The following is a 14,963-nucleotide window of genomic DNA, read 5'->3' as shown; positions in this document are numbered from 1 at the left end:
GGGGGGTCACAGACCTCCCTGCTGCGCTCCTGGGGGGGCAGGGAGCCAGGAGAGCCTGGGGGGGTCACAGACCTCCCTGCTGCGCTCCGGGGGGGGCAGGGATCCAGGAGAGCCTGGGGCGCGGCACGGGGGGCGGCGGGGCCGGGCTGGCCCCCGGGGCTCCATCCTCTGGCTCCTGGGTGGCATCCCGGGGGGCAGTGGGGGTGACCCAGCCCATGGCCTCCCTCTGCATCTGAGGTCAAAATGCCTCTTCCTGGCATGGAGCCACCTGCCTGAGGGGCTCTGGGGGTGCCAGCATCCCTAGGGCTGCAGTGTGAGGCACTGCCGAGGGCTGATGTCCCAGGGGGGCACAGGGATGCCTGAGGGGCACCACAGGGGTGCTTGAGGGGCACAGGGGTGCTTGAGGGGCACAGGGATGCCTGAGGGGCACCACAGGGATGCTTGAGGGGCACAGGGATGCCTGAGTGGCACAGGGATGCCTGAGGGGCACCACAGGGGTGCTTGAGGGGCACAGGGATGCTTGAGTGGCACAGGGATGCCTGAGGGGCATCACAGGGATGCTTAAGGGGCACAGGGGTGCTTGAGGGGCACCACAGGGATGCTTGAGGGGCACCACAGGGATGCTTGAGGGGCACAGGGATGCCTGAGGGGCACCACAGGGATGCTTGAGGGGCACAGGGATGCCTGAGGGGCACCACAGGGATGCCTGAGGACTCACGTTCTGGTGGCACAGACCTGGGGACCTGCACGGACACATCCCAGAGACGTGGACACCCAAACACCTGGGAGTGCCTCTCCTGCTGCCATGGCTGTGGGGACACAGCTGGGGACACAGAGCGTGGGGACATGCATTTGAGGGGACACAGGGGCACTTGAGGACCTGGGGACACACATTATGGGGACACATGGACACCTGAGGACACACATCCCAGGGACCCAAGGATGGGGACACCAGCTGGAAGGGACACCCAAGGACGCAGCTCCCGGTGGCACACGAGTGACAGTTTAATGCAATCCACCCAGGGACCAACCACGTCCCCAGGCTGGGGCCACCAACCCCCCAGTTCCACCCCCCGTTCCACCCCCAGTTCCACCCCCAGTTCCACCCCCAGCACCCCTGAAAAAGTACAAAACCCACTTTAAAAAAGCAACACAGGACAAAGCTGGGACTGCAGCCCCTGGGGACCCCAGCTCACTGGGGGTGTGGTGTCCCCTGCTCTGGGGCCCTGGGGACTCTCTCAGGCTGTGGACATAGTGTCCCCCGGTCCTGGGGACCTTGGGGACCCTCAGTCACGCTGTGGATGCAGGTCCTGAACCTTGGGGGTCCCAGGTCCCAGCGTGGCCACAGTGTCCCCTGGTCCCGGGGACCCCAAGGCACAGCAGTCCTGGAGCCTGGGGACCCTCGGTCGCACTACGGACTCGGTGTCCCCTGCTCCGGGACACTGAGGACCCCCGGGCCCCGCGCCCGGGTGAGCTGTGCTCACACCACGGAGGTGGCATCCCCCGGGGCCACCAAGCGCTGGGCCACATCCTGCCGGCCGATGGCGGCCAGGGCTTGGCAGAGGGCGTCCACGGTGGCCCCCTCGGAGGCGGCCCAGGCGCTGAGCAGGGTGCGGGCAGGGGCCCGGCCGCGGCCGAAGGCGCCGATGGCGTCGGGGCTGAAGCCCAGGCTGGCGGCCAGCGAGCGCCAGTCCCCCCCGGCGCCCCCCGCCTCCAGCAGCTGCTCCACCTCCTCCTGCCGCTGCGGGGACAGCCCCGACAGAGGGTGTCCCTCGGGGCGGGGGGCTGCCGGGGGGAGCAGGGACGTCAGTGGTGGCGCCCAGAATCACCACCCAGCACCCAGAATCAGCAGCACCCAGCACCCAGGATCATCACCCAGCACCCAGAATCACCAAACTAGCACCCAGAATCGCCACCCAGCACCCAGAATCAGCACCACCCAGCACCCAGGATCATCACCCAGCACCCAGAATCGCCACCCAGCACCCAGAATCACCATCCAGCACCCAGGATCATCACCCAGCACCCAGAATCACCACCCAGCACCCAGGATCATCACCCAGCACCCAGAATCACCACCCAGCACCCAGGATCACCAAACCAGCACCCAGAATCACCACCCAGCACCCAGGATCACCACCCAGCACCCAGAATCAGCACCACCCAGCACCCAGGATCATCACCCAGCACCCAGAATCAGCACCCAGCACCCAGGATCACCACCCAGCACCCAGAATCACCACCCAGCACCCAGGATCATCACCCAGCACCCAGAATCACCACCCAGCACCCAGGATCACCAAACCAGCACCCAGAATCACCACCCAGAATCAGCACCACCCAGCACCCAGAATCACCACCCAGCACCCAGAATCATCACCCAGCACCTGCTGGGGTTTCTGTGCTGGAGGTGTCACCAGTGCCCAGGAGGTCTCCCCCAACTCCACCTGTGGGACTGGCACTACCCAACCCCATCCAGATCCTCCCAGACCCCATCCAGGTCCTTCCTGAACCCCTTCTGGGTGCTATCTGGGGCATGGCTGCTCCCTAACTCTGTCTGGGTGCTCCCTGCCCCCCATTTGTGTGCTCCCTGGGGCATGGGTGCTCTCCAACCCCATAGATATCCTGACTCCCTTTGAGGTGCTCCCTGGGTCTGGGTGCTCCCCAGTCCCATTTCTGTGCTCCCCACCCCCATCCAGGTGCTTCCTGATCCCCTCTGGGGGCTCACTGGGGCATTGCTGCTCCCCAGCCATGTTTGGGTGCTCCCTGAGCACCATTTGGGTACGTCCCATGGCATGGGTGCTCCTCAGTCCCACCCAGACGTCCCTCAACCCTGCCTGGGTGCCTCCTGACCACCTGTAGCTGTGTCCCAACCCCGTTTGGGTGCTTCCTGGGGTGCAGGTCCCCCTCAAGCCCACCTCTGTGCTTTATAGGCCAACGGTGGCAGCCCAACCCCATTCAGATGCTCCTCAAGCCCAGCTGCTCCCTGACCCCACCCCGATGGCACCATGGGACAACCTCCCCCCCCCGATGGGTGCCCTCCTCCCCAGCCCCCATCACTGGGTGCTGGGTGCTGACCCTTGCCGGGCTGGTGTGGCTCCTGCAGGCTGTGGGTGTCCAGGCAGACGCCGCTGTCGCTCTGCAGCTTCTCCCCCTCTGCTGCCGTCCCCACGTCCCCTGCCCGCGCCTTGGCCAGCTGCTGCTTCTGCCTGCAGGTGTGCCAGCTGCCGTGGGGATAAGGGGGTCAGGACCAGCTCACATCACAGCCCCCCGCGGCCCCTGCGTCCTCCCAGCACCTACCACTTGAAGGCCACGTAGGCAAGGAGCCCGACCACCACGGCGGCCAGGAGGGAGCAGTACACAGGGATGATGTCCTTGCCGGCGGCCTCGGGGGGTGCCACCAACTGAGGGGTGACAGACGAGGGGTCCCCTGTCACCAGCTGCTCCTCCATGGGCTCCAGGTCCTTGTCTAGGTTGGATCCCAAAAGGTTAAGGGGAGGCCCAGCCTCTCCCACCACCATCCCTGCCTCAGTTTCCCCTTGAAGGCGCCCAGGGGTGGTCTTGGTGGGGAGCACTCACAGGTGGTCCCTTTGCAGAACCAGCACCCATGGGTGCACCATGGTGGTGGAGAACTCCAAAGACACTGGGGGCTGTGTCACCCCAATTCCTTGCACCCACCCCAGGGGACACTGAGGCAGGAAGAGAGTGGGGAGTGGAAAACCCTGAAGGAAGAACAAAGGGAAAGAAACAGAGCTGGGGGGTCGGGGAGGGGAGGAAGGAGGATCAGGGAGGAAGGGGGATCAGGGAGGAAGGGGGATCAGGGAGGAAGGGGGATCAGGGAGGAAGGGGGATCAGGGAGGAAGTGAAACTAAAGGGGAAATAAAAGAGATTGGGGTGGGGGAGATGGGGAGAAAGGGAAATAAAAGGAAAGAAACTGAAATAAAGTGAGGGGAAATGAACTGAACAGGGAATGGAACTGAAGGAAGTAAAAGGAAATCTAAAGGGAAACAAAGAGGGAGAAAAGGGGGGGGAGGAGGAAAAAAGTGGGGGAAGGTGGAAAAGGGAAATAAAGGGGGAAAGTGGGGAACAGGGGAGGAGGAAAAGGGTGAGGAAAAGGGAGGGAAGGGAGAAAAAGGGAAAGGAGGAAAAAAGAAGGAAGGGGGAAGGGCAGAAAAGGGAAGGGAAGGGGGAAAGGAGATAAGGAAGAGAGAAATAAAGGGAAATAAAGGGGGAAAGTGAGGAAAAGGGGAGGGAAAAGGGCGGGGGGGAAGGAAGGAAAAAAGGGGGGATAAAGGAGAAAAGTGGTGAGGGGAAAGGGGGAAAAGAGTAGGAAAAAGTGAGAAAAGGGCAGGGAACTAAAATAAAGGGAGATCAAGGGAAGGAAAGTCAAATAAAGAGACCTGAAGTGCAGGAAAGGAAATGAAAATCAAATGAAAGAGACTGAGCTAAACTAAATAGAAAGGGAGAGAAAATAAACCCAAATCAGCCAAAATAAACCAAAATAACTCAAACCGAACCCAACCCAGCCCAAGCCAAGCCCAGAAGGACCGGACCGCCCGCCCCCGCCACGGCGTGACCCGGGGGTCCGCGGGGCCGTGTGTGGCCCAGTGGGTCCCGGGGGGCAGCAGGGAGCCTGCTCCCGTCCCGTTCCCATTCCCGGTCCCATTCTCGGTCCCCCCCGCACCGGGCCGAGCACCCCCAAGCCGCTCCCAGCCGCTTCGCTCCCGTCCGGCTCCTCTCGGCCCGGTTCGGTGCCACTCGGCCGGGCTCGGCTCGCTCCGCTCCGGTTCGGTTCCACTCGGCTGGGCTCGGCGCGGCCCCGAAGAGCTGGGGGGCGTGGCTCGCCTCGGGCAGGGCAGGGCGGGGCGCTCTTCCATTGGCTGAGAGCGGAGAGGAGGGGCGGTGATTAGCGCGCGGCTCCGCCCCTCTCAGCCCCGCGGCTTCGTGGAGCTGCGTGTTCGAGTCCCGCTGCAGGCTGGCTCGGCTGGAACCGCATGGGTCCAAACTGGGATTGAACTGGTCCAGCCTGGGACCGGGGGGACGATCACCGACCCTTGCCGCCTTCTCACGATGTGTTCCCTCCCGGCCCCGCGGGAGGAAGTGTCTGGAAGTGGGAGAAGCAGCTTTATTGAGGCTGGTATGGGAAGGGTGCAGCACCCTGGGGTGGGTGCAGGTGGTCTTGGGGTGGGTGCGGAACCTTGGCCATGGGTGGAAGGCCTTGGTGTGGGTGCAGGACCTCGGTGTGGATGCAGGACCTCAGTATGGGTGCAGAATCTCATCATGGGTGCAAGGTCTTGGCATGAGCTGAAGGATCCATGGGTCCATGGGTCCAGGGTCTCAACATGGGTGCAAGATCTTGCTACAGGTGCAGGATGTGGGTGTAGGTCCTTGGCACCGGCGCAGCACCCAAGCAGCTTCTCCCTACCAGCCACGGACTGGGTGCCAGAGCTCCACCACCTTCCCCTTGGCATGGACGTAGTAGACCGGGTGCATGGCGGCGGTGGCACACGCCTGCGGTGGGTGAGGAGGTTCAGCTGGCTGTGCTGGGGGGCGCTGGGGGCGCTGGGGCGTGCTGGATACTCACATGGAAGGGGATGAGAGCCAAGATGCTGCCCAGGGGGAAGCTCTCAAAATCCAACCGTCCATCGATGGCTTCCACCTGCCCGTGCTCCTGGGTCAGCCCCACCAGCCTGCAGAGGTGTGCCGTGAGGCCCTCGCCCAGGGGCTGCCCCCCGACCCACAGCTCGCCCAAGGTCCTAGCGGGGTGCTCGCCTGAGCTCGGGGTGTCCCTCGATGGCAGCACAGCCGAAAGGAGCCTGGTCACGGCCGTGGAGGCTGAGGCCAACCCAGCCGCAGTCCACCAGCAGCTGCTTGCGGTGGGGGTAGTGCCCGATGACCCTGGTGAGGACGCGGATGGCCACGTCCTCCAGCTGGCAGGAGCCCAGCTGGCTCTGCTGGAGGTCTGGGGGAAGAAGGTGCCCAGGTCAGGTCAGGTCAGGGTGTGTCCCACCTTGCAGGGGTCCCACCAGAGCAGGGGTCTCAACCTACTGACCGTAGAAGAGGTAGTTGCCAGGGTGGACCTCGGTGAGCAGAGACATCTCCGGCACCGGGTGGCTGCAGGACGGAGTGGAGCCGATGCTGGCCTGGGGGCAGGACACCCCTGCTGCACGCAGCCTGTCAGGACATGAGGACCCTCCGAGTGGTCAGGGGGGACATACCTCCAGCCACCATGGGAAGCAGGAGGAAAGGTAGGGTCCATGGCTCCTGGGCACCGTGGGAGGGGGGGGTCAGAGGAGGGTTCATCGCTCCTGGATGCCCCAGGAGCAGTTGTGGGTCTGTCACCCCTGGGAACCACGAGGAGCAGGCATGGGTCCATCATCCTTGGGTACCAGGGGAGCGGGATTGGAGGTGGTGTTGGCTCAAGGAGTCCCAGATGTGCCAGTGACCCCCACCCAGCTGTTCAAAGGAGCCATCCAGATGTGCTCCCACGACATCCCCTGGACAGTTGTGGGAGCCCTCTCTAAATGTGCTGGAGACTCATCAGGTTGTACCAGAGTGTCACCAGATGTGCCCAGGAGGCCTCAGATGTGCCAGAGATCCATCCAGATGTGCCTGGGACCCCTCCAAACCTGCCACAGAACCTCTCAGGTGTGCTTTGCACCCTTCTCTTATGTACCAGGACACCCCCAGATGTGCTGGAGATCCCCCCCCCCAAGACATGTCTGGAATCCCCACCCAAGGTATGACAGAGCTCCCCCAGATGTTCCAGGACACCTCCAGATGTGCTTGGGACCCTCCAGCTGTGCCTGTTCCCCAGATGTGTTAAAACATCCCCAGATGTTCTAGGGACCCCCCCAGCTATATCCAAGCACCCCCAGAGGAGCTTGAGCACCCCTGGAACCACCTGAGACCCCTCTTGGATGTTCTCAGGCACCCTCCAGATGTGCCAGAGCATGCCCAGATGTGCTGCTCACACCCAGATGTGCCCAAGGTCTTCCAGATGTGGGGGGAACAGAGCAGCCCACAAGTGTGGGGGTTTTGGGGGGGTGGAGAGAAGTTTTCCTCAGTTTCCCCAGCACAAAGTGGTGCCACAGCCAGCTGGGGTGGGCCTGAGCCTGTCCCCAGGGGAGGATGTCCCCGGGGGGGGATGGAGGTCGCTGGGGGCCTCACTGCCTGCCCTGCCCCCACTCTCAGTCCCGCAGGATCCATCCGGCAGCAGCTCCCTGCAGGATGCCAAACCCCGAGGTGACAATGGGGGGGGCGGGGGTGGGGGGGGCGGTGACACAGGTCACAACCCACCACTGAAACCACATCAAAGGTGACCTGGAGCCACCAACATCCTCCTGCAGCTCCCTGGGGGGCAGAGGAGTGTCCCTTTGTAGGGCTCATTTTATGGGGGGGGTCATTTACATTTACAGCCGGGGGCTTGGGGGGGTGACCACACCTCACAGGGACCACCTCGGACCTCCCCACCCCCTTCCCAAGGAACCTCCTGAGCTCTGCTCAGCCCTGGGGGGGCTTTTGGGACACTCACTGAGTGACAAAGTCGACCACGGCCGTGGCGGTGCCCCGGGCGATGCCTTCCACCGCGGGCACATCCTGGCAGCCGTAGGTGTTCCCGCAGTGGGCGTAGACCCCCACCAGTGCCACCTCCTCCGGTGCCTCCTGGGCGATGGCCCGGGCAAGGGACATGGCTTGGGGGTCCGTGGGTCTCACACCAGCTGTCGGCCAAGGGAGGGGAAGGGTCCAAGCATGGCTCAAGGCTGGGGGCGAACTCGGATGCTCCGGGGGGGGGGTGGGAGTTTGGGGTTGAGGGAGATGTTGGGCACCGCCCCCCATGGAGCATCCTGGGGGTGGTTGGGTGAAAGTGGGGCGTGGGGAGGTGCTGGGGCATGAATGTCCTGCGGGGGGGAGGGGGCTTTGGGCCACCCCTGCCCCATGGAGAAGCCTTGATGAGTGACTTTTGGGGTGTTTTAAATGGCCCAGCCCAGCTGAGCTGCGGGGGCTGGGGCTCGGTGGGCTGTGGACCATCCTGCCCCAGTCAACCATCCTTGAAGAATGACTTTTAGGGGGGGTCTTAAATGCTCCATCTTGGATGGGAAGGTGTCTCTGGGGGTGGAGGCTGGTGGAGCATGGACCACCCTTCCTCAGTAGCCTGTCTTTGAAGAAGGACTTTGGGGGAGGGCCTTAAAGGTCCCATCCTGGTTGAGCTGGGGGGGGGGAAGGATCCTGGTGGGGGGCAACATGGAACATCCCACCCCGCTGAGCACCTTGCTGCTCCGTCCCAGGTGGTGGTGGTGGGCTTTAGAAGGGGGAGGGCTACCTGTGTGTGTGAGGGGCCACCTACCCCTTCCGTTGCCACAGTCAAGCTTGAGCCAGACGTGCCAGCGCTTGCCAGCGGGCAGCGGGTGCTGGCGCAGGAGGGCCAAGCCCTCGGGGCTGTCCAGGAGCACCTGGAAGTTCTGGAGCTGCTGCGCCAAGCTGAGGCAGTCCTGCATCCTCCCCGCCGGCAGCGGGTAGGCGTAGAGGATGTCCTGGAAGCCGCCCGCCGCGAAGAACCGCGCCTCGGCCAGCGTGGACACCGCGATGCCGCCCTGCCCGCCGCCCGTCGCCAGCGCCGCCCCTTCCCTGCGCCACAGGGGGGCGCTGGGGAGGCTGGGCAGGAGGAGCGGCGGGATGGAAGGGCTGGGGAGCATGCTGGGAGGATGCCATGGGGGCGATGCCATGGGGGCGATGCCATGGGGACATCTGGGAGGATGCTGGAGGGATACTGGGGAGGTGGATTGTGAGGGGCTGGAAGGGCTGGGAGGATGCTGGGGGATTACTGGGGGGACGGTTGGGAGGGTGCCAGAGGGGTGCTGAAGAGGATGGTGGAAGGATACTGGAGGGATACTGGGAGGATGATGGGGAGGAGGAGGAGGAGGATGAGGGGGAGGAGGAGGAGGAGGGGCTGGAAGGACTGGGGAGGTTCCTGGGAAGGATGCTGGGAGGACACTGGAGGGGCTCTGGGAGGGTACTGGGGGGATGCTGGGGAGGAGGTGGCTGAGAGGCTGGAGGGTCTGGGGAGCATACTGGGAGGGTACTGGGGGGGCACTCACAGCGTCTTGTGTGTCTTGACGTGAGGGCGCAGGCGCAGCCCCAGGGCTTGGCACCGCTCCCTCATCCGCTCCGCGTTGCGCCGGACCTTTGCCTGGTCCAGCGTCAGCGCCGGCGTTGGCAACTGCTCCAGTGGGGCTCCCAGCCACTTACTGGGGTTACTGGGAGCGGGCAGGGGGAGGAAGTGGAGAGAACAGAACAGCCTGCACCCAAACCTGCACCCACCCCGTGCCAGCGGGAGCAGGGGGCTGCTGTGGGTCCCCTGCTGAGCACAGACCTGGGGGGGTCCCTTGGTCGTAGTTGGACCCGGGGACGTGTGGGTCCCCTGGGACTGGGATACCGGGAACAGGGACACCTGGGTCTGGGATCTATGGGCATGGGACTGGGAGCCCCCTGGGATAGGGATACCGGGAACAGGGACACCTGGGTCTGGGATCTATGGGCATGGGACTGGGAGCCCCCTGGGATAGGGATACCGGGAACAGGGACACCTGGGTCTGGGATCTATGGGCATGGGACTGGGAGCCCCCTGGGACAGGGATACCGGGAACAGGGACACCTGGGTGTGGGATCTATAGGCATGGGACTGGGAGCCCCCTGGGACAGGGATACCGGGAACAGGGACACCTGGGTCTGGGATCTATGGGCATGGGACTGGGAGCCCCCGGGGATAGGGATACCGGGAACAGGGACACTTGAGTCTGCGCTACCTGGCCCAGGTGGGACAGGGACACCCAAACCTCACTGACCCCACCAACACCTGCACACCCACCCCAAGGCTGTGTGGGGTGAAGGGTCCGGAGCCACCCTGAGCACCCGTTGCCCCCTCGTCCCACCTGTCCATCTGTCCAGCCATCCCTCTGCTCGGCCCCGCAGCGGCTCCCAGCTCGGCTCTGCTGGCACTGGTGGACTTCCTGGTGCCAGCTCCACGTGACACTGTGGGCACTCAGTGCCAGCCTTGGCTGGGGACAGAGGTCGCTGCCGGCTGAGGGGCCCCCACCGGGGTGGCAGCGCCAGGGGAGGACAGGGACGCTGTGGCCGGGAACTCAGCCTCCTGAGGACGGCACAGGGACAGCAGCCAGCTCCTCGGGGACAGTGGCCTCATGCTCGTGGTGGGGGAGAGCCCAGCACTGGTGTGCACAGGGAGGCTGAGACTGTGCGAGGAGCTGCTGAGACCCATCCCAGCTTGGGACACGAGTGTGGAGCTGCTGAGACCTGACCCAGCTCATGACAGGAGTGTGAGGAGCTGCTGAGACCTGACCCAGCTCATGACAGGAGTGTGTGCAGCTGCTGAGACCCGACCCAGCTCATGACAGGAGTGTGAGGAGCTGCTGAGACCCGACCCAGCTCATGACAGGAGTGTGTGCAGCTGCTGAGACCTGACCCAGCTCATGACAGGAGTGTGTGCAGCTGCTGAGACCTGACCCAGCTCATGACAGGAGTGTGAGGAGCTGCTGAGACCCATCCCAGCTTGGGACACGAGTGTGGAGCTGCTGAGACCCGACCCAGCTCATGACAGGAGTGTGTGCAGCTGCTGAGACCCGACCCAGCTCATGACAGGAGTGTGAGGAGCTGCTGAGACCTGACCCAGCTCATGACAGGAGTGTGAGGAGCTGCTGAGACCCGACCCAGCTCATGACAGGAGTGTGAGGAGCTGCTGAGACCTGACCCAGCTCATGACAGGAGTGTGTGCAGCTGCTGAGACCCGACCCAGCTCATGACAGGAGTGTGAGGAGCTGCTGAGACCCGACCCAGCTCATGACAGGAGTGTGAGGAGCTGCTGAGACCTGACCCAGCTCATGACAGGAGTGTGTGCAGCTGCTGAGACCCGACCCAGCTCATGACAGGAGTGTGAGGAGCTGCTGAGACCTGACCCAGCTCATGACAGGGGTGTGAGGAGCTGCTGAGACCTGACCCAGCTCATGACAGGAGTGTGAGGAGCTGCTGAGACCTGACCCAGCTCATGACAGGGGTGTGTGCAGCTGCTGCGACCCGCCTGGTGACAGGAGCGTGTGGTGCTGTTGGTGGTGCCCAGGCTGGGGGGCGCTGCAGCGCTGCCCCCCGCCCCGCCGCTGCCCCCCGCCCCGCCCCGCCCCGCCGCTGCCCCGCCCACGTCCCAGACATTTATTATTGTTAATTATTATTAATATTTTTTTTCTTGTAAAAGACCTAAAAATGGGTAAAAAATAACAAGGAAGGGGCCGGGGGCAGCCCGACCAGCTCCTGGCCAGCAGGGTGCGGGGGGTGGGACAGCTCCATGTCACCCCCTCCCCAGCCAGGGGTCCCCCAACTCCTCCTCAGCCCTGACCCTCGCTCCCAAGCGCAGGGACCCCCGAAAATGGGGGTGGGGGCTGGGTAAGGCCACGGGCGAAGGGCTCGCGGAAGGCCCCCGGGTGGCTGGTGCGCCCCGGGAGGGTGCGCCCCAGGGTGGGTGCGCCCCGGGAGGGGGTCCCCGGGGTGGGTGTGCCCCGGGAGGGGGTCCCCTAGCCCCTGCCCTCCGCAGCGTTGTACTCGGTCTCGCCAGCCGAGACCTGGGAGATTCTGCGCGTGGAGCGCCACAGCCGCCGGTGGAACTGCCCTGGCCGCACCTAGGGGAGGGAGAGGAGAACCCTCCTGGTGGTCCTGGCCCCCAGCCCCTGCTCCAGGTTCATCCTCATCCCTTTCTCCATCCCCTTCCAGTCTTCATTCCTTTGTCCCTCCTCATCTTCTTCTCCAGTGCCTGCCAGATCCTCATCCCCTTCTCCATCTCTGTCCCCATCCCTTTCTCCATCTCCACCCCCTTCCATTCTCCATCTCCACCCCCTTCCAATCCCCATTCCCCTGTCCACCACCTCCCAAAATCTGCTTCTCCATCCCCATCCTCATCAATTCTCCATCCCCATCCTCATCAATTCTCCATCCCCATCCTCATCAATTCTCCATCTCCATTGCCTTCCAAATCCCTGTCCTCATTCCCTTGTCCATGGCCACCCTCTTCTCCATCCCCATACTCATCCCCTTCCTTCCTCATGACCATCTCCTCCCCAATGCCCACCTGCCTCTCCATCTCCTTCCTCATCCCCATCCCCTCCCAAAAGTCCATCTGTTTATCCCCATTCCTCTTCCACTTCTCCATCTCCATTGTTTCCCAAATGTCCTTCCACTTCATCCCCATTCCCTTCCAAATCTCCATCCTCTTCCAAACACCCATCGCCCCCAGCCCCTTCCCCCCCCCACAGCCCCTTCCAAACCCCATCCTTTGCTCCACCTCCATCTCCACCTTCATTCCCTTTTCTGTTTTCATCCTCCACCTTCTCTTCCCTATCTTCATCTACACTTCCAAACCCTTCTCTCTCTCTCTCCCTATCATCTCTATCATCTCTCCCTCTCCACCCTCGTCTTCACTGCCACCTCCACCTTCATCTCCCTGTCCACCTCCATTCCCTGCCCTTCCCCTGTCTCCCCATCCCACCCCACCTCTGTCTCCCTCCAGCCTGGAGAGCCAAGAGGAGGACAAGCAGAGGTCCTCAGTCCCTCAGCGCCCAGCGGACCCCAAGCCATGGCCTCCCCCAGCCTCCCTCCTGCCCTGAGGTGAAGGCCCACGCTCACCTCAGCGGGCTGCCCGGCCCCCACCACGATGAGCTTGCCGTCCTCCAAGCCCACCAGGATGTGACTCTTCTCCTTGGTGACGGACACGCTGTGGATGGGCACCCGCATGGGCACGGGGGGCACGGCCGCGCCGAGCCTGGCGGAAGACGAGGGGTGGGATGGGACCTCCGGACCCCTCCAGAGCAGAGGGGACACACACAAGGTCGGGAGGCAGCCCTCACCTCTGGAGGTCACGGATCTCCAGCCCGCACTGCATGGTCCCCAGCACCACGAAGTCCTCGGTGAGGCACATGGCTGTCACCTCCCCGTCCAGGGGCACGGAGGAGAGGTGCTTCCCGTTGACCGAGTAGAGGTGCAGCCCAAACCTCTCCTGCAAGACAGAGCAGAGGAGGGGGACACACAGGCTGACGGGGGCAGGGAGGAGGACGCGGGGACACCTGGCCATACCTTGGAGCAGGCTCGCTGGCCCAGGGTGGTTTGGGCGACCAGCTGCCCCTCTGGGCCCACGGCCAGGTGGGAGAGCAGGGCGGGAGGGGAGCTGTCGCCGGGCGGCCGCAGGGAGCGGATGAAGAGCCCCCGGCGGATGGTGTGGATGATGATGGAGCCATCCTAGGGGACGAGGCACAGAAGCATCACAGAATTAATTAGCCAGGTTGGAAAACACCTCTGAGATCACCCAGTCCAACCTATCCCCCAGCACCATCTACCCAACAAACCCATGGCACCGAGGGCCTCAGCCAGGCCCTTCCTAAACACCTCCAGGGATGGGGACTCCACCACCCCCCTGGGCAGCACATCCCAATGGCCAATCTCTCTTGCTGGGAAAAATCTTTTCCTCACATCCAGCCAAACCTCCCCTGGCACAGCTTGAGACTGTGTCCTCTTCTTCTGTCACTGGGTGTCTGGGAGAAGAGACCAACTCCCACCTGGCTACAACTTCCCTTCAGGTAGTTGGAGAGAGCAAGAAGGTCTCCCCTGAACCTCCTTTTTCTTCAGGCTAAGCAACCCCAGCTCCCTCAGCCTCTCCTCCCAGGGCTGTGCTCCACACCCCTCCCCAGCTTTGTGCTCCACACCCCTCCCCAGCTTTGTGCTCCAGACCCCTCCCCAGCTTTGTTGCCCTTCTCTGGACTCAACATCCCTCTTGAACCGAGGGGCCCAGAACTGGACACCCTACTCAAGGTGTGGCCTGCCCAGTGCTGAGCAGAGGGTCATGAAGGGGACACAGGGTGATGAAGGTGGCCATTGTCCATCCTGCTGCCCACCCCCAGCTCACCTTGGAGCCTGATGCTGCCATGTCCAGCTCGGTGCTGATGGCCACGCAGGTCACCTCAGCCTCGTGGCCGTACAGCACCTGCACAGGTTTGGGAGCCAAGCCGCTGGAGAAGCCACCCTGACATTGGAGACATGAGCGCCTCGGTGACTTGGTGGCAGTGGCCACCAGGAGCTCCTCCCGGCCGGAGCATGGGGTGAGGAGTGAACCTCCTACCTGCTGCAGCACCTGCCACACCATACAGGTGGTGTCCCGGGAGCCAGAAATGAGGTAGATGCCGCAGAGGTCGAGTGCCAGGCAGGTGACAACATCTGGGACATCCAGAGAGAGCCCATGAGGTGCTGGCTCGGTGCTTTGGCCCCTCTGGGTGGCACGTGGAGTGGCAGTTTGGAGACGCTGCTAAGCCTAACCCCATGCCGGCTCTGAGCCGGGGCCCGGAGCGCCCCCCGGAGACACAGGGAGCCGTCCCCTGCCTGCTGGTGCGCGCTCTGCCACCCCCAGGACCCACCAAAGCCAGCAGGGCACCATCACCACCAGAGCAGGACCCACCTATGTGCCGGGTGATGTGCCCAACCACCTTCCCTTTGGCCAGCGAGGTGACCCGGAGGCTGCTGTCCCAGTGCCCCCCGCTGAAGAGCAGCTTCCCGTCCGGGGACACGGCCAGCGTGCGGCAGCAGAGGTCCGCGCCGGGGGCGAAAGGGCCCTGCAGGAAGCGCTGGGTCCTGGCGGGGAGGCAGGTGGGAAGGTGGCAGAGCCCTGGGCGGGCTCGGTGGCACCTCTGGGGATCGCCCCCGGGGGCCCCCTGCCCAACTCACTTCGTGTTGGAGACGGTGGGGTCTTTGGTGAAGCTGAAGTAGTTGGAGATGTTCTTGTCGTAGGGCAGCCAGTTGTGGGTCCCCAGCAGGCCGTTGGCACTCACGGTGACCTGGGCAGAGATGGAGATGGAGGTGACCCAGCTCCCACCACTGGAGACATCCTCAGGTTTGGTCCTGGTCCTCCTGGGCTGCCA

At 63.7% G+C, this 14,963-nt stretch overlaps 3 protein-coding genes across 3 annotated transcripts in view; all 3 read right to left on the bottom strand.

Annotated features, from left to right (window-relative positions):
• Window positions 1-1,469: 1,469 nt before the first annotated feature.
• LOC128898300 (tumor necrosis factor receptor superfamily member 16-like) lies at window positions 1,470-3,652 on the bottom strand. Its single transcript, XM_054171393.1, has 3 exons — window positions 3,301-3,652; window positions 3,079-3,224; window positions 1,470-1,785 (listed from the first exon to the last, which is right to left on the bottom strand). The coding sequence occupies exons 1-3, from the start codon at window positions 3,519-3,521 to the stop codon at window positions 1,481-1,483; spliced, it is 672 nt and encodes a 223-aa protein (XP_054027368.1). The 5' UTR covers window positions 3,522-3,652; the 3' UTR covers window positions 1,470-1,480.
• A 1,678-nt stretch (window positions 3,653-5,330) lies between these two features.
• On the bottom strand, window positions 5,331-10,032 carry LOC104306777 (D-threo-3-hydroxyaspartate dehydratase-like). The gene is made up of 8 exons (XM_054171321.1): window positions 9,933-10,032; window positions 9,099-9,257; window positions 8,348-8,628; window positions 7,535-7,721; window positions 6,053-6,174; window positions 5,773-5,962; window positions 5,585-5,690; window positions 5,331-5,511 (listed from the first exon to the last, which is right to left on the bottom strand). Exons 1-8 carry the CDS (start codon window positions 9,950-9,952, stop codon window positions 5,422-5,424), a joined length of 1,155 nt encoding a protein of 384 aa, XP_054027296.1. The 5' UTR covers window positions 9,953-10,032; the 3' UTR covers window positions 5,331-5,421.
• A 1,525-nt stretch (window positions 10,033-11,557) lies between these two features.
• Window positions 11,558-14,963, bottom strand: part of NBEAL2 (neurobeachin like 2) — a 33,010-nt gene continuing 29,604 nt past the window's right edge. Inside the window, 8 exon segments of the mRNA XM_054171234.1 lie at window positions 11,558-11,684; window positions 12,685-12,820; window positions 12,906-13,054; window positions 13,132-13,293; window positions 13,958-14,074; window positions 14,171-14,265; window positions 14,504-14,676; window positions 14,770-14,879. Coding sequence (XP_054027209.1) covers window positions 11,580-11,684; window positions 12,685-12,820; window positions 12,906-13,054; window positions 13,132-13,293; window positions 13,958-14,074; window positions 14,171-14,265; window positions 14,504-14,676; window positions 14,770-14,879 — 1,047 coding nt within the window. The 3' untranslated portion in view covers window positions 11,558-11,579.

Source organism: Dryobates pubescens, chromosome 21 (genome assembly GCF_014839835.1).
Source record: "Dryobates pubescens isolate bDryPub1 chromosome 21, bDryPub1.pri, whole genome shotgun sequence".
Classification (NCBI taxonomy): Eukaryota; Metazoa; Chordata; class Aves; order Piciformes; family Picidae; genus Dryobates; species Dryobates pubescens.
This window is presented reverse-complemented; position numbering and strand designations above follow the sequence as displayed.

Excerpts from the sequence above, each read along its gene's own strand:
- LOC104306777 (XM_054171321.1), bottom strand. The coding sequence starts at position 9,952 with ATGGCTGGACAGATGGACAG. Across the intron at positions 5,691-5,772 it reads GAGGGACACCCCGAGCTCAG|GCTGGTGGGGCTGACCCAGG; the intron begins GCGAGCACCCCG and ends ACACCTCTGCAG. Across the intron at positions 5,512-5,584 it reads TGGCTCTCATCCCCTTCCAT|GCGTGTGCCACCGCCGCCAT; the intron begins GTGAGTATCCAG and ends CACCCACCGCAG.
- LOC128898300 (XM_054171393.1), bottom strand. The coding sequence starts at position 3,521 with ATGGTGGTGGGAGAGGCTGGGCCTCCCCTTAACCTTTTGGGATCCAAC. Across the intron at positions 3,225-3,300 it reads GCCTACGTGGCCTTCAAGTG|CTGGCACACCTGCAGGCAGA; the intron begins GTAGGTGCTGGG and ends TCCCCACGGCAG. Across the intron at positions 1,786-3,078 it reads GCCACACCAGCCCGGCAAGG|CCCCCCGCCCCGAGGGACAC; the intron begins GTCAGCACCCAG and ends TCCCCCCGGCAG.